General features: G+C 53.0%; 7 protein-coding genes across 7 annotated transcripts; 2 read left to right on the forward strand and 5 right to left on the reverse strand.

Moving 5' to 3' along the window:
- Positions 1-2,458: 2,458 nt before the first annotated feature.
- On the forward strand, positions 2,459-3,415 carry ACET3X_009011 (uncharacterized protein; the record flags this gene model as incomplete). Its single annotated transcript, XM_069455158.1, has 1 exon — positions 2,459-3,415. One exon carries the CDS (start codon positions 2,459-2,461, stop codon positions 3,413-3,415), a length of 957 nt encoding a protein of 318 aa, XP_069303088.1.
- A 174-nt stretch (positions 3,416-3,589) lies between these two features.
- ACET3X_009012 (uncharacterized protein) lies at positions 3,590-4,483 on the reverse strand (the record flags this gene model as incomplete). Its single annotated transcript, XM_069455160.1, has 3 exons — positions 3,590-3,831; positions 3,893-4,125; positions 4,215-4,483. The coding sequence occupies 3 exons, from the start codon at positions 4,481-4,483 to the stop codon at positions 3,590-3,592; spliced, it is 744 nt and encodes a 247-aa protein (XP_069303089.1).
- A 548-nt stretch (positions 4,484-5,031) lies between these two features.
- On the reverse strand, positions 5,032-5,702 carry ACET3X_009013 (uncharacterized protein; the record flags this gene model as incomplete). Its single annotated transcript, XM_069455161.1, has 2 exons — positions 5,032-5,347; positions 5,449-5,702. The coding sequence occupies 2 exons, from the start codon at positions 5,700-5,702 to the stop codon at positions 5,032-5,034; spliced, it is 570 nt and encodes a 189-aa protein (XP_069303090.1).
- A 553-nt stretch (positions 5,703-6,255) lies between these two features.
- ACET3X_009014 (uncharacterized protein) lies at positions 6,256-7,969 on the reverse strand (the record flags this gene model as incomplete). Its single annotated transcript, XM_069455162.1, has 3 exons — positions 6,256-7,221; positions 7,289-7,895; positions 7,950-7,969. The coding sequence occupies 3 exons, from the start codon at positions 7,967-7,969 to the stop codon at positions 6,256-6,258; spliced, it is 1,593 nt and encodes a 530-aa protein (XP_069303091.1).
- An 867-nt stretch (positions 7,970-8,836) lies between these two features.
- Positions 8,837-10,368, reverse strand: ACET3X_009015 (uncharacterized protein; the record flags this gene model as incomplete). The annotated part of the gene is made up of 4 exons (XM_069455163.1): positions 8,837-9,218; positions 9,273-9,870; positions 9,920-10,314; positions 10,364-10,368. 4 exons carry the CDS (start codon positions 10,366-10,368, stop codon positions 8,837-8,839), a joined length of 1,380 nt encoding a protein of 459 aa, XP_069303092.1.
- Positions 10,369-12,285: 1,917 nt separating this feature from the next.
- On the forward strand, positions 12,286-13,116 carry ACET3X_009016 (uncharacterized protein; the record flags this gene model as incomplete). The annotated part of the gene is made up of 1 exon (XM_069455164.1): positions 12,286-13,116. One exon carries the CDS (start codon positions 12,286-12,288, stop codon positions 13,114-13,116), a length of 831 nt encoding a protein of 276 aa, XP_069303093.1.
- Positions 13,117-13,327: 211 nt separating this feature from the next.
- ACET3X_009017 (uncharacterized protein) lies at positions 13,328-15,558 on the reverse strand (the record flags this gene model as incomplete). The annotated part of the gene is made up of 3 exons (XM_069455165.1): positions 13,328-14,040; positions 14,099-14,669; positions 14,722-15,558. The coding sequence occupies 3 exons, from the start codon at positions 15,556-15,558 to the stop codon at positions 13,328-13,330; spliced, it is 2,121 nt and encodes a 706-aa protein (XP_069303094.1).
- Positions 15,559-17,068: the final 1,510 nt, after the last annotated feature.

A 17,068-nucleotide genomic window follows, 5' to 3' on the forward strand; every position in this document is an offset into this window, starting at 1 on the left:
GCGGATAAATGGGTCACACTCTTGAGTTTGCATGCGTCTTGAGCTTGGATACACGAGGACAGACTGTGGTCGTACTCGCAGGATGTCCTTGGCTGAGCTTCGCTCTTTGTACCTAAACTACTTGAACGAATCTGAGACTCTGAGATTATTAGGTAACGAAAGCTTGTAACTCGAACATATGCGGGAAACATGAAACATACCAACCAAGTATCCTGTGTTTTCTTAGCTGGGTGGCTCAAAGCAGAGCAGTCCTACCAAGGTGGTAATAAACGAGTTCGGGTAATGACAGGAACAGCGGTGGCAAACTTATCTTTGTATGCCATGGATGCAGGCCTGACATGGTCTGAATGCGCCATATGCGTTTCGTGCACTCAGAACTTACCTGAGCACTGGTTATGTTTTCTAATCCTTGGCGTTTGAAAGCCGCATCTGCATCCCATGTGGTGATTCGATACCGGGGTGCTCTATCGTTCGATTCGACCCTTGCAACATCACAGGCTGGTTGTGTGATGATACTGGTAGCTTGATGCTTTGCATCTCGCCCGCAAAACTGCAGGTTAGTAACGTGAGCAGCCAAGTGGGGAGTTTTACCGGCACGAGCTTTCAGGCGCCAGAACTTGCGCCAGAAGCGAATACACGGCATCCAAGCTACCAGCATATAGTCGAAGTCGGTGCGCCACCGGCTCTGCCGGTATCTCGGGGTCTTTTCGCGTGAAGCTATCCTTCCTGTAAACTCCCGCCAGCTTGTATATAGTAATACGAGACACGTATGTCTCCATGTTCAAGTGTTTGCGGTACCCGGATGAGCCTTATGCGTAGAAGCTGCTGTAGAACATGCTGGATCTTATCCATACACCCATAATGATCCGGTAAGCTGGTACGACTTTGCTAGGTCAGGGGTGGCAAGGCATCGAATGGGCCTGCTCGGTGAGCGTGCCAATTCCGCCTTTGGTGTTCTATCATATCTCGAACTAGATGTGGGATTGCAACTATCTGTGGGCGCAGCTCGATTCAACAGGATCGATTGTAATCCATAGTCGGACATTTCAGCACGGCTGGCCAGGCGGGAGAAGGTCAGGAAGATGTAGCTTGATCGCAATGATGACGGAATGGGACTAGCTCAGTTGGCAGGCATACCATGACAGCGAAGGAAATGCAAAAGCGGGCATCCTTGGAACCTGTAATGATGATTAGGGTAGGTGAGAATCGGAGAAATGCGTCTAGTAAAGTACTTGAGTGGCGTATAGATGAAGCTGTCCCTGATCTGCCAACCAGATATCTTATACGAAGACAAGTGTGTTGTTCCTAGTCTGGCTGCTGGGTTGGTGGAGACATTGTTGGTGCAATGCGCAGGGTGGTAACCTTTCGGAAAGAACACGGGGTTCAAGCGCTTGTGTAGCGATGCGGAAACTGAGGAGATCGCACAGGTAGCACAATCGTCTTGTATGGGGGATGCCGAGAGCAATCCTTCAGGAGACCCACCGGGCAGGCCCTAGCCTTGCTCTGCAATGCACATGGTCGAGCCGTTCCGTATCGAATCCCTCTAACACCGCTTCACAAGAACGCTCGGTGTGCGGAGCTCCTGGCTTGACAAGGACGAGGGTTGGGAAGGCGGGGTTGAGCATGGGAGAACGTCGCGACGCTGTAGCAATCAGAGGATAAGAGATGCCGACCCCGGACACCAGCGGCCCGAAGCCACAACAGCCAACGTGGCGCCGCCAGCCCCCAACAGAAACCATCGCGAAATGTTGAGTACCCACGATGCATTCACGACCTCTCTAGCGACGCTGGAGTACTGTGCCCGAAGCAGCCTACCATTTAAACGCAGCGATGCTAACAAGGTGTGGTCTCACCATGTCGACGGCGCGACGACTGCTCTCGGCTGGCATTCGAAACCACGCTTTTAGTGGTACCAGGCCTACCGGTAGCTTTCCACAGGAGCCCTTGTAGCTACAGACCTGAGCATGCTTGCCATGTCTCTCGCTTCGTGCGAGTCTTGCGACCGGTCGTACAATCTGCGGTGGAATCCACATTATATCACTCGACGACCGGTTGGATCAAGCTCGCGAAGGTGTATGCTTACCTGGCTCGACGATTGCTGCGCCTTGGTAGATGCAGCGGCCGACACCACGCATATCCACCATACCGCAAATGTGGACCGCAATCACGAGCTGCTTACCAACACCATGCAAGAACCCATGTCGCGTAAAGTGCTTGGTGAGTAATAATGGGAACTACTGCCGCATCCCTCCAGCATGCGGCGGCCGATGCATCAGAGACCATGAGGGAATCTAAAAGGTATTCGTTCGACAATACGATTATGAAGCATGGCAACACCTCGTCATAGTATATGGATGATGCCCTATAAGAACGGATAAACAGAGCTGGGTAACAGATCATCGAGCAGAACTTGATCTCACACCACAGGAAGAGCCATTCGCACCAAGCAGATCTCCCCATGTCGAGCCACATCGAGAACGTTCTCATCCTCGGAGCATCCGGCTCTGTCGGTGCACCCATCCTCAACGCACTCCTCGCCGAACCCTCGTTCAACGTCACCATCGTCAGCCGCACATCTTCGTCAGCCTCGTTGCCCCCCAACGTCCCAGTCATCAAGATCTCGGACGCCTTCACAACCGAAGAGCTTACCGAAGCCTTCAAGGGCCAGGACGCAGTCGTAGTTGCACTTTCTACTGGCTCCGTCATCTCAGGCGAGAAAGACGGTCTAGTGTTTCGACTCATTGACGCTGCGCTCGCGGCAGGCGTGAGACGCTTCATCCCCAGCGAGTTTGGCGCAAACAACCTCGACCCCCGAGCTCGCGCACTCGTCCCTACCTACGACCGTAAGGGCGAGATGTTGGAGTATCTTTTAAAAGCATGCGAAGACAGCCAAGGCAAGCTGACGTGGAGCAGCATCTCTTGCGGGAGCTGGCTGGACTGGGCACTCGATCCTTCAAAGTCTGGCAACTTCCTCGGCATCGACGTCAAAGGCAGGAAGGCGAGGGTGTACGATTCTGGAACCAAGCGCTTCGCTGTCACAACAAGCAAGAATACAGGGCTAGCAGTCGCCAAGGTTCTGCTTAATCCAGTCATGACGGCAAATAAGCAGATATTCCTGTGTGACTTTTCGGCTAGCACGCGGCAGATTGTGAGTGCACTAGAAGCGGAGACAAAGGCCAAATTTCTGGTTGAAGAGATTGAGAGTGGTCCGGAGATCAAGAAGTTTCGACATCAGTTCGATGCTGGAGATCTAAATGCCACGTTTCCTTTATTGGCGATCAGTTTTGGTGCGGATGTGGATGTCGGATACGACTTCGAGGCTGAACAGGAGGTATGGAACAACAAGCTGGGCCTACCCAAGGTGACCCTTGAGGAGGTAGTTCACGATGCTGCACAACTTGCTGCACGCTCTTAGGATATTGGACGTATAGTGGCCTTGGGAGCTGTGTCATACTTACCATCTTCGAGCATCTGCTCTCTGTAGGCCTATGATGAGTTGGAACATCCATACAAACGTAATTGAAGGACAGGTGAATTGGTTTCGGTTCGGTATTGGAAGATTACCCTATGCATCCTCTCCAGCTGCTCCTTAGATCGTCTGGACAGGTCCGCCAGGCGGTGTATAACCCCTCTGCCCGGCCTGCACCTGCCAAAGCTGCACAAGCACTCCCTCCTTGTCATCTGGATTATACGCACCCGGTAGCCCGACTCCAGACGGCAACGCCTTTGATCCACTTCCACCGACGCTAATCTGGACACACGCAGGATAGAACTGCGCCCCCATTCTCGTTCCTGCAACATGCAATCCCAAGATCTCATGTCTGAGCAGATCTGAATGTGGGAGTACAAAGTCAACGTATGTTTCACATGCATTTCGCAAAGGGACACTTACACTCGCCTGCTTTCAATCCAGCAGGTATCGTTACAGTCCAGCTTGCGCCCTGTTTGGCTAGGAAGTCTGAACCCCACGGAGGAGACTTGGTGGTATCGTAGCCCATTTGATCGAATTTTACCCAGGGTGTTCCGGTATCTCCTTTGAACGTTGAGCAGTTGGTGCCGCAGGAAGCGAGGTAATTCATCACAGGGCCCGAGTGTGAGGAGCCCCACTGGTCCCATTGCAGTTTGCTTGACGGATGTCAGTATCGAAGACATGTTGTTAACGGTTCGTGTCATGGAGGCTATGTCGAAGAGGCGAAGGAAAACGGAGAGCATACACTTTGTCCCCTGGCACAACAGGTATGACACCCTTGGCTGGCAGGTTACCCCCAACGTTGCAGGTTATGTCTTTCGAAGTAAAGTCAGGAACGGGTCCATTATCCTTGATGCGACGAGCGTAGCGGATAGGCTCAGGGGTCAGATAGTCATCTTGACCTACTTGCCAGGCCAGATAATTGGCGCCGCCGTTTACGGAGATGGATTTGAGGTAGCCGTGAGCGGACGCGGTGGCAACAAGCCCGAGGATGGTGAGCGCGTTGACGAACATGATGAAGCCAATGGATTCTTAGCTGTCTATTTGCTCTGCTTCTGACGCTTCTGCTGCAGACAGTGGCTTATATAGCTTCGACATTGCTTCCTATTTCCACAAAATCCAAATGTGTGCATTGTGCTACATTGCTCGACCCGGTTTCCGTAGATTGCACCGATGCTTGTTCCGAGATCGTATGCCGTCTCTTGGTGGATTATTCCACAGTCATTCCAAAAGGCGTGGGCGTGACTTGAGATAGATTGGGCGGATATTGCTTCGAGGCGGAGTATGGCTTCCGCATCCAAATCGGGTGGCGGAATAGAACGTCAAACGTCCTTCACTTGCATCGCTGAAGCGAAAGGAAAAGCACCACCGCGATCAAGTATATGAAGCAATTTTAACAGCAGAAGAAGTATGATCTGAAGTAGTGTTGGTCGCAACCACAGCTATCGCAAACCTGACATGTATACCAGGTGCAGGGACAGTGTATGTCTCCGGATAGATTCGTACATCATCCTCGCGCTTCACTTCTCACCACAAAGGTCTTGGGTCCTCGGGCCTAGTGCCTAGCACTTGAACCAACAACGAGTTATTCGGTCAGTAGAGTATTGATCCCATTCAGTGTCGGTCCACGCTGTACGATTGCATGTTGCAACATCCCAGTGATTGTCTGTATCATCGAACTCCTCGTCGCCGACCATGCCGCCAGAGTAATTAAAGACTGTCCACTCCTGATGTGATCCAGGATTCGGGTTGATCCACTTGATGCTGAGGCAGTCGGTAGGTGAGAAGAGCCCGTGTATCCTGAGGGCTTCGCTAGATGGGTCGCCGTCGATTGAGTGTGCGGTGACAATGCCACGGACCGGCTCGCCGTCGCCCCACCTGCCTTGTGTTAGCATCACAGTCTTACTTCCCAATATGAAATATGTAACATGGCAAGAGAGTTTGTCATCGCATGGTCTTGCTCAAGTTGGGTTACGTACGTGAGACCTTTGAATTCCTTGATAGCACCATCCCATAGACTAACCCAGGCAGTGGATTCACGGTCATTCACAGAATGGGGCTTCTTTTCGACGATGCCGAGGAGGATAAAGCACGTGCCATGAGTAGGTGAGTAAGGTCGGACAGCGGGAGAGGTCGGCTTGGCGATAGCGGGAGAGCTATTTGGTAGCACAGCAGCGGCAGATATGCTGCAGAGACTCAGTAGGAGCACCGTAGCGGTGTAGATGAGCTTCATGGCCAAGGCCAAGCTGTGTTTCTTGCTGCACGTGCGTGGTTGATTGTAGTCGCCGTGAGTTGAGCGATGGCTTGAGGATGGATGGTTCTGCAGAAAGGCACAGTGAGGGGAGGAGCTCGTCTAGCAGGAGGATGCACTAGAGAAGAGAGATTGATTCGAGGTGAGACCCGCTAAGATGCGGAGAGCACGACCGACTGTGTGTGATGCGCCAAGAAAAGATTCAAACGGAAAGAGCAGCCCAAGGCGGGTCAACAATCGGCGGCTACTTCAACAGCGCCCAGACTTCAATTTCAATGCGCCAGAAAACAGCGAGTGGAAAATTCGCTTCCATTAGGAGATCCGTACTTTGTCGTAATCTGTTCGCTCCAAACGCCAATATCATGCACAATACAAACGGCTGGCCCAGGCAGAGCTTCTCGTCTTTCGGTAGAGGAAATTCCCATGGAAAGCTTCAGGCAGCGAGTAATGGTCGTCGTACATTTCGCGCTTCCTCGTTGAGCTCCTCTTCCGTTGGGGGTGTCAAGCGTATGCTTCGGAGCCAGCCGTACCACCGTCAGACTTGCTTGAAGATGACCGGGCTCTTTGGCGGGGTGTCCACACTGACTGAATCTATCCTCTTCCTTTGTGTGCCGCTTGACGAACCCACATTGTCGTACTCGTACCAAACACCCTTTACTCGTCTGTTCAGCTTGCGCGGTGGCGGCGCAAGAGCGTTGAGTGAATTGGTCGAGAGCGATTGGTTGCTCGCTGTGTCTGATATGACATTGGAAGTGAACTGGGTGACTGAGTCGCCGAGGGTTTCTATGCTACGCATCATAATCTGGCATGTTTGTGAAAGTTCGACTTGGTTCTTGGACAGGGTCTGGAGTTGGGATACGGTGGTCTTGAGGATGTCTTTGGTCTGCTCTTGAGACTTGCGTGTTTGCTCTTGGGATTTTCGAGTCTGTTCCTGCGCTAGTCTGCTCTGTTCGTGCGACTGGAATGATGTGTTGGATAGAGCGATGTAGTGTGATGCGTTCTGGTCGACGAGCGCTTGTAGCTTAATCTGGGACTCGGAGATGGCCTTGATCTGAATGCTGTTTGATTCGTTAATCTCTTGCATCGCCTGTAAGCCTGTCGATTGCGCAACCGATAGTGCGTGAACCTGCTCTGCGTTGCTTTCCACAACGTGTGCCAGCCGGGCCAAGCTCTCTGCCAAGCTGTCGATAGCTGATGTGTTCATCTTCTCTCCAGCTGGTTGTGGGGGCGCAATGGCGGGTGCGCCGTTCGCATACTGCAAGGGCAGAACTATTGGTGGGCAGGTCGGACTATCCTGGCTTGTGTAGAACCACTTATTGCGGATGTCGAAGAATTTTGGGTCATCCATAATGAGTTCCATGTCCTCGCTCTTGACGACGAAATATTGCAGGCTTGGCCGCGACGACGACGTGTATTCCTGCTGAACAAGGTTCCACCATTGCGAGCAGACGGCGGCCGAGGCGAATGTCAGGATGTACGGAGGGGACGCAGGATAATCGCTCTGTAGCTCAAGTCAGTCTGCCGTTCTTGCCCGGATGTTGGCATACAATGCAGGTGGCGTCGCTCACCCTCTGTGCATACGCGTAGAACAGATTCCCGCCTTCTTCCATCTCAATCTTCTTGTCCTGAATGGGTCGGCTCTGGCTTCGCTTGCGCGGCGAAAATGATCCAGTGGCTGGCGGGGTGTCGGTGTTCATCATCAGACCAGCAGCCAGCGAAATGCTGGGCTTCTTGCGCATATGCTGGGACTTTCGTTCTGGTGAAGTCTGTCTTCGGCTGTGTATGCGCTTCTCCATGTTCGAACTGGACGACTCGAAGACGGTGTGCGACATGGAAGACTCCATGAGGGCGGCGAAGTCAGGCATGCTCTGTGGCCGCGACATGTCTGGATGAGAGGGCAACTGGGGCTCGGAAGTGTGGTGGCAGCAGAAAGTATCGTCGAAGTTATTGGCCAAGTGACAGCTGAACGACATAAAGAGACATGGGCGGCTCGACTGGATATGCTGCACGCCCAAGAACAAATAAAACGTCGAGCGACCGGGGAGGGGTTTGTGAGCTATGGTAGTGTCTGAGGGTTGCGGCTGGCCGTTATCCTTGTCGATGACCTCACAGTACCACGGCCCTGCTGGGATTCGCGTGCGCTTGTGGGCTCCGTACCAGCGGAAGACGGGAAGTCTAGACGTCAATGGACGTCAATGGATGTCAATGTATCATCCAACACTAGCTCACCCTGCTCGCGGGAAAAGCATCGCAGCGAACGAGGGGCGGCGGCCGGCCCAGTATGACCTGACGCGCATACTGTTGCTGTGCTACCCATCAAACGGACCCTGTCTCACTCGCGGATGCAGGGGTCGTGCATCAGGATAGCGACTTCAGGGGGGAAAAGGAATGTCTTCCGCTGCAGATGGGTGGGTTTGGGGAGCGCGGCGCCTGGGACAAGATAGCCGGTGCGATAGCGTCGGGATGGACGACGGCGCGGAGCTGTGGGCGGAGCTTTGGCGCGGCAACTGGAAGCGAGCCATGACGTCGTGCACGTGCGGCCGCGAACACACGGGGTCCTTGTAAGAACGTTGTGCGCACGAATATAGACATGCATCGACAGTACGTGCCTCTTGTTCATGCCTGAACTTGTGTGGACACCTCGAAAAAGCGCACCGAACGCGACACGGCTTCGTAGAGTCTGCTGAAACGTGATTGGCTGCTATAAAAAAACGACCCTCAATGTTTCTTTTCTGGAAACAAACTACATCAGCCGCTCCATCATGACAACCTTTTTAGGTATATGCTCCGAGATCAGCGCACACATTGGTGGAGACGAAGACTAGAATATATTCAATCCATGTATTGATTCATGTTAGATGTTGTTCGAGGCGTGACGTGACGTGCGAGACGCGTCGCCAACGTATACTCGTCACCATCCTCAGCCTCGGTAAGCTATCATATATGGCACCTCGTATATCTTACCAGTTCTGAGCAAGTCAACCAACACTCCGTAGGGATATCGGTCCAGCGGCCAGGAATCTTTTTTGTGCGTCTGTACCAAGACGGCAAGTAGAAGGGAACGTCAACGTCGCACCAGACAGTTCAAGCAAGGTACGACAGCTCGAATACATCAGCTAGTTGGACGCATCCTGCTCAACACCAACCTTGACCTCGAAATACTCCATGGCACCAAAGCCGCGCTCAGCCAGCCAATCAGTCGGTGTCTTTGGGATGACAGACTCAAGCTCTGTCATCCATGGCTCTGCGGCGTCTGTCTTGAAGATGATGTGAATGAAGGGCTTGGCCACGGCAGGAACAGGAAGCTGGGCCCCAACGGCGGCGGCGGTGGCGGCGGTGGTGGTGACGGCAGTAGGGGCTGAGGCGCCGGCACGAAGAGCAGGCTTGCGGTGGATGCGGACTGTAGCGAGGGACCTGTTGCGAAGAATTGAGCGCCAAAGATTGTTCATGCTTGAGCAAGAGCGGTTCTTGAGGACGCGGCGGCCGAAGAGACGATAGCTGCAAAAAGGTCAGTGGATATGTCGTGTTGATGCTAAAAGTAGATAGACTCACAGATCTTTGGCTTCACCATCAGTCTCAGGAATGTAGTTGGCCTTGAGATAACGTCCAAACCCAGCTTCGATTTTGACGCTGTTGGACCAGATGTCAAGAAGTGGAAAGACCTCGATGCCATCTGGAGCACGCTCCAGATCGTTGGCTTTGTCGCCTACAGCAATCGTAAGGTTTCCAACAAAGTGCGCGTCGTCCTGGCGCACTCCCGGAGGTGCAAGCTGGGAGACGACATCGGCAGCTGTGGGATAGAACGTCTGCAGATAGTCGACGATCTCAGTGAGGTCCATACCGATCTCTTGCTTGGCCATGTAGATCGGGCGGTACTCATTCCTCATCTGCCGGCAAACTTGGGTGAGACCCCAAAAGGGACGGTTGGTCTCGCGGACTTCCGTCTTGGCTTTGGACTTGGCTGGACGACCAGACTTGCTGGTGGCGTTCGAAATCTCTTCATCTTGTTCTTGACCAGCGAGGTCGGATGCGAGAGTACGTCCGCGATCTAAACGGGTTCGTGGACGCAGGGAGGCGATCCGAGGACGATACACGAGCAGAGCCTGTTTAGGGCGACCATAGGTGTGCATGTAGACCTCGTTCCGGATTTCTACCAAGAGTTATTTGATGCCACAGTTGCTCAGAAGTAAAGTACTTACCACCCGGGAGATCCATGAATCGGAAAGACTTCTGCAGAGCTGGGGTAATGGTGCCGGTCTTCTCACTGAGAGTTGCATCCATAAGCTTCACCATCTTGTCACCCGATTTCTTCTTGACCTGCTTCTTGACGCCAGCACCAGTACGTGCACTGCCCTTGCCCTTGTTCCTGGGGGATGGCATATCTTGCGGGTTTGCGGCACTCATACTGAGCGCCTCGAAGCCAGGAAGAGGAACTCCAGGGGACGGAGGGACGGTGGCATGCTCGGAACCCATCATGATGTTGGAGGTGTCGTTGAAGACATGCTGGCGGGGACTGGGAGTAGAAGGGGTAGGGCCAACTGGAGGGTGGTTGAGCTTCTTGGAAGAAGGAGGTGGAGTGCTTGGGCGGATGGGACTGGCTGTATTAGTAGGTTCATGTCTCCGTGCGAGGATGTGGGACTTACGCCATTGCTTCGTAGTTTTCTGGTCTTGTTTTTCGTGCCCGAGGAAGTTACAATAACTAAAGGATATCAATAGTCGATCATGAAAAGTGCTTGCAGAGTGTAGAAGTAAAGGAGAGCTGACTGTGGGAGAGGTTATATCTACCCAACAAGTAAAGGTGAGCGAGGATGGCGCGAGCGATGATTGTCTTCAGCTGCTCTGACGGTGACTGGGGAAACCGCCTGAATCGAAGGTCACCTCAAAATTAGGCTCAAGGTAAGAGAACAGCAGTGCTTGGCACCATTGCCGCAGTTTTGTAGATTGCAATGTGGTCAAGAGATCTGACTCTATCATTGTACAGTAGCTGATGGGTGTCGCGTGGCATAGTCGCGTGGTTGTGGGCGGTGCTTTCCATTGCATCGTCAGCATTGTTTGTCACTCTTGCGATATACCATTGCCAAGGGAGCATGGAAAGTCAACAGGAAGGAGAGTTCTGGGCCCTTGTCAACGTGGTTTGTCGTAGTGTTTAGTCAAGGACGTTGAGCGTTCCGGCCCCGATCTCGCAAACGGTCACAGTGCACTTGAGTCCAAGAAATGTGCTGTCAGCTGACAAAGCATCCATTGTCTGTGCACTGGTTGAGAGTACGATCAAGCTGCGTAACTAGATCGTTCCTCATTGAGAATCCAGCATTCCAAAGGCAGGTGTTATCGGGTGTCTGCCTGCAGGTGGAAAGCTCTCTCTTTCCGCCAGCTTGCCATTATGAAGGTAGCAGCGAGCCACGCCGTGACGACGCGCAACTCTTTGCGGATATGAGTATCCATACCGAATGATGTGATAACTAGCCAAGACAGTTGGGCGGGATTGTGTTTCGATGACGTGTATACCGAAGCAACACTGAGAGGAGCGAAACGCAGGCAAGAGCTTGCGCCAACGGCCAACGGCCAACGTTAAGCTTATTACGTGATCAGTATTAACACGGTAGAAAAAGAGCCCGAATATCGAGAGGCACCCTCAAGCATGCCCAAGACCACTTCCTTCTTTGCAGTGTTTTGCTACAAGTTACTTCCTTAAGTTAGGAGTAATCCCCTAAGACTTCCACATATGATTCAAAAGCTCCGTCATTGTTTCCTTGTCATTACCTGTGCGGAATGCGATTGTACCCTAAGGAGTGTGACCAGACGCGAAAGATACATGGAGGCCATGGAGAGGCAAGGCCCAGAAGTGCAGTCTGAGCTCAGTGATCTCATCATTCGCTGTCTTGCTCCTCCAGCCTGCTCAGCATCTCATTCAACGCCGCTACTCAACCTTTCTGATACTTGATCTGTTTTATGAGGTCGATAGCGTGAGATTATTTATCTTTCTCGCGCCGATGTGTATCCGCTTCGAAACCGTACCAAAAGGCAGAGTGAGCGAGCTCGGCCTCCATGAAAGGCAAGAGGTCCCGTGAATTCGTAGCTCAGTTTCGCTTTGATATGCACAAAACTTTGAAAGAGTGAAAATGCCGAGAAAGAGTCGCATGCGAGCGGAGAGTTCTATACAGCATCTTCGCACCGTAAAAGAGAAGGCAGTTGTTAGCAGACATCCGGCGCTGGATGCCGCGCAAATCCAAAAGGAAGGTAAGCCGAACAGGCCGGACACCAACCCAAGCCGGAAATCATCCCGCCGACTCCGGACAACAGTCCTCCAGATTGCCCCGCAACACCACCCCGTGACGCAACACGATCCAATATGTCCCTTGGCGGGGTAAGCTATGTTCCGTGGAAGCTTTCGGCCGCTGAGCCTCACTCGGCAAACTTGCCGTAGCTCGACTCCACGTCTAGATACATAAGCTCTTGACCTCCGACTCCGACTTCTTACACATCCAACTGTACAGCATTATCCAAAGGTCTCATACCCTCCTCTCGTGCTTCTACAGCAAAGTCTCCTCCCCGCAAAACCGCAAACATGTCAATGTCAATCGAAGAATGCCAGACGCCTCGCGCCGGCTTCCCCAAGCCCGTGCCCAACACTCCCACAAATGTCATGCAGCAATTCAGTATGGCAGGAAAGACCATTGTCGTAACTGGCGCCGCAGAAGGAATTGGCGGAGCCGTCGCCGACGCCATGGCCGAAGCAGGCGGCAACGTAGCGCTCTGGTACAACTCCAACAGCGCAGCCATCACCCGCGCAGAGACGCTCGCAAAAGAACACAACGTAAAGACCAAAGCATACAGCGTAAACCAAATCGACGCTGCTGCCGTACAAAAAGCAGTTCAGCAGGTTGTCGAGGATTTTGGTCGCATCGATGTCTTTGTCGCAAACGCTGGTACAGGAGACAGCAAGCCACTTCTCGACCAGACACTCGAGAGCTATCACAACCTCATGAAGGTCAACGTCGACGGCCCTGTTTTCTGTGCCAAGTACGCAGGAGAAGTGTTCAAGAAGCAAGGGTTCGGCAATTTGATCCTTACGAGTTCGATCTCAGCACACATTGTCAACGTCCCGGTTGACCAGCCCATTTACAACGGCACAAAGGCCTTTGTGTCACATCTGGGCAAGTCACTGGCGAGGGAGTGGAGAGAGTTTGCTAGAGTCAACATTGTGAGCCCGGGATTCTTCGACACAAAGATGGGTGCTGGGCCACAGGTCATCAATGAGGGATTGAGGATGATTCCGCTGGGACGACAGGGAAATGTCAAGGAGATCAAGGGACTGTTCTTGTATCTGGGTAGTGATGCGTCGAGCTACATGACGGGTAGCGATTGTATCATTGATGGTGGATACGTACTGCCATAGGCGGGTAGCAGTGGGAGAAGAAAAGAATTGATACCAAAAACTGACCCCTACTGAGGGAGGAATCTGACCAACACATACTGTTGCAAACCCATCTATGACTGTGCCGCTTCGTCCTGAGCATTCCGTCGTCAAAGAAAAGAAAAGATCCATAATTATAAAGACATATGATCGCTAACTGCAAAACGAAAACACTGAAACAAAACCAAATGCACTACTCTTCTTTACTCCGTGCCCTGTCTAAGCTCTCCCTCTCCGTTGTTTCTCCACTTCCAGCATCAGCGGCTTCAGCGCCTTTGCTCTCCTCATCCCTCCTCTTGTCTTGCGCGATGTCTGGTGCAGGTGCAAAGGTGCTCTTGCCTCTGATTCTTTTACCAAAGAGATAGAAAACCACGGGCATCGGTACAAGCACAGCCGCTACACAACCAAGCAAAGTACTGGCCCATTGAATTCCCATGCCGTTGAACATGAAGGTTGCGAAGAGCGGGAAGACGCCGCCGAAGATGGAGCGCATGAATGTGTTTGCTGCAATGGCAGAGGCTGCAAACATGAGGTACGCATCGACAATGTAGTTGAGAAGTGAGAGGAAGATGGAGAAGATACCGAAGCCAGTCAGCAGACCACTCAGAACAGGAACGATCCAATGAATTTGACCGGTGTAGCCTGTCCAACCGAACCAGAAGAGGCCTGCTGTGAAGAGCACACCACCCACCATGCTGATGGGCAGTCGCCACTCCGGGACGGGGATGTTGTTGTTGGCTTCCAGCTTTCGCGCATATCGCGGGTTGTCAAGTACAATGATGATGAAGGCAATGACTTCACCAGCAACCATACCGAAGTATGCAAGTCCGCCAATACCAGCACTCCAGCCGTATACTCCCTGGAAGACCAGTGCATACGCGGTAAGAAAGAGGTAGAGTAAACCATCTGATGTGGTTAGCTCGGTTTCCCAAAACAAGTCAATGGGTGGATGGATCAAACTTACAGATGAAGCTCATGTAGATGGTGATAAGCAAAACAATTGGCTCGGTAAAGAGAATACGCATAGGTCTGCTGACGTTCTTGATGATCAACTCCTTGAAGTCGACTTCGATTTCTTCCTGCTTTGCGTGTATACCCCAGTTCTTGGTTCGTCTCCTCAGCTCGCTCGCCTTGTTGATCAGTACCACCGGCGGATATGTCTCTTCCATGAAGAAGAAGAGCAAGGCAAACGATACAAAGCCCATGAAACTGCTAATGTATTCGGTCCAGCGCCATCCTAGGGAGCTCTGCGTGATGAAGCCTCCAATGAAGGGTGCCAACAGAGGACCCATGAAGACAGTTGCGGAGAAGACGGCGACGGCGAGTCCACGAAGCCTGTTGTCAAACATGTCTGCGAAGACAGCTGCGACGATGGCGAGTGGGGAGGAGCCAAACAGACCAGCGAAGAAGCGACAAATGAGAATGGTCTGGAGATCTTTGCCTACGGCTACGGCGATGCTGAAGATGGCGAAACCGAATGCAGCGATGATGAGGGGAGGTTTTCGGCCGTATAGCTCGGAGAAGGGTGCCCACATCTAAGAAGTGTTAGCCCACATCACGACCTGTCTGCGGGTAGCGTTGACTCACCAAAGGGCCGAAAGCGTATCCAAAGACGAACAGACTCGTTCCTAGAGTACCGACTACATTGGCCACGCCGAATTGATGCGACACGGAGCCGGTGGCGGCTGAGAAGATGCTGCTGCCCATGGTCGCCGTAAGGGCGTCGAAGGCCAGGATTGCACCAATACCAATCTTCTTCTTCATGGGCCAGTTCTGCGCATGCAGCGGGTCGTCTTTGCCATCGAACTCGACGACGTATTCTTCCCGGTCTGGCAAGAGGGGCGGGAAGGGTTTTCCAGCTCCCATGTTGGGCAATGGCTTCTCGGTGCGACGGCGTGTGAGGGTCCTCGACAAGCGCGAGTCGACGCGCGATGCACCAACGGTGCCTGCATGCTGGCTCCTGTGTGTCTCGATGCGGCGAATGGCTTCGGGATCGCGCTCGGTAGGGTGCAGTGTCAGGTAGTTGCCGCTCGAGGTTTGCGAGTTGACCGTCGGTCGGCGATCGCGCGGGGTTGAACGGGCGGTGCGTATTTCTTCTAGGCGCGCGCTGTGTGTCGAGGCAGAGCTGGCTGAGCTGGCCGTCGAGGCCGAGGAGGTGCTGTGTCGTGAGAGAGGCGAGGCGACTTCCTCTTCCTTGTCTCCAATGGGCGATGCGACTGCCTCCTGCGGAAACGACCTCTCGCTCGCAGTGCGCTCCCCGCGCTCGTGTGCCTCGATGTTCCCGAGTCGCTCATCGCGTGTCTGATCGTGCAAATGTCGTTGGTGGTATTCCTCGCGGAATTGATGGTGCGGGTCCCAATTTGCGAAGCGCTCGGGGCTCGCATTCGCCTCACTGCGCAGTATCTCAAAGTCTTCCTCCTGCATGATGGTCACGCGCTTTTTCTTCTCCTTCTTCTTCCTCTTCTGATTCTTACTCTCTCCTGAAGGAACTCAACCCACGGGTTCAATTGCGCCTAAAACGAGGGAAAATAGCAGCCGTCGGCAGTTGGGAGCGAGTTCGTGAATGTTCGAGCCTGACGTCGAGGCCGTTGTGGATCGCGTGGATCCAATGCGCAACGGTGCAACTAGCCGTGGCCGTATTTCCGGGAGTTGAAATGCGGATGCTGTTAAAGCTTCAGCCCCTCTCGCGGGAGGAAGCCGCCGCCCTATGTATCTGGCGTGCGTGGCCATGGGCGAAAGATTTGCTGGCCTGCCCATCGCCGGCATTCGTCGCATGCGAGATGGCGAGAATATTTCCCATTATTGCCGACACCCGCCACCTCGTGCGGAATCTGCAGCCTGAGTAAGCCACCGCTAGCCGGGCGCACCAAGGCGGTGAGCTCCGTTGCGTGTCATGATTGGGCGGCGGCGAGAAAGAGCTTTGCCGGCCCCAATACATCCTCGCCTACGTCATGGGCAGAATTTGCTGTGTCAGCCGTCGTGCAGACCGGCATCATCACCGTGCATCATCTAGCGGCACAATGCAAATGGGACATGCCGTCGTTTGCAACGGAATTGCCGTCGCAAAAGGGGGAAATACATACAATTGATGCCCATTCTCTCGCTCGAGCCCAGCTGAATGCAATCTCGTACATGGCAGAGTCTTCAAGCGTCAATGAGCTTGCCGTCGTTGCAGGCAAGGGACTTCAAAAGTCGGAGATATTCTTCCGTGTTGCTAAACAAACCTGCGCCACCACCATGCTCGTCTCAAACATCCAGCGACTGCACCAGCGCGGTATCCGATGCTTCGCCAGAGACGAGAGCTGCGTTAGGTGTAGGGCTGCTGGATATCCTTGTGTCTATAAAAGAAATCTAGCTTATACACCAAACGTCCAAGACATTGCGTCGCATGTATGCTTCCCGTATGCAGTTGTTGGCCCTCGCGATCATCAATCCGACAAGATCAAATCCCCCTCCATATGCGAAGCCGGAGCAGGGCTCGAAGAGAAGAAGCGTCGTAAAGGTCTGTCATGGTTGCTCGCATAGACAAAATTTCTTCTTTGCGGACTTGTCTCCATCTCATCAAGTTAGGCTAGAGAAAATCGTGGGCAATTCCACTCGTGTGCGTCAGCAATATTCTTAATGTGATGGTTTCTTTTGCAGGTTGTAGGCCGGATTCATTGTCCGCCCAGCCAGTCAGCATCATGGGCTTCTTCCATTCAGGCAGTAGACGCTGGGCCGTGTAACAGAAACACAAATGATAGGCGATGTCGCCGACGGTGCAAACGGCTGACAGCACCCGATCGCTTGGTTGCATTTGCCCAGTCAACGTGCCGCTGTCAAACGCACGCTAAACTCAACGGCCCTGGCAAATGTTTGGGAAGAAGCAAACATGCAACACCAGACCAGACCAAACCTTTTCGAAAGGCTCTTGCAGCACCGAGAGCCACACTTG

The sequence above is a fragment of the Alternaria dauci genome, chromosome 9 (assembly GCF_042100115.1).
Source record: "Alternaria dauci strain A2016 chromosome 9, whole genome shotgun sequence".
NCBI classification, from domain to species: Eukaryota; Fungi; Ascomycota; class Dothideomycetes; order Pleosporales; family Pleosporaceae; genus Alternaria; species Alternaria dauci.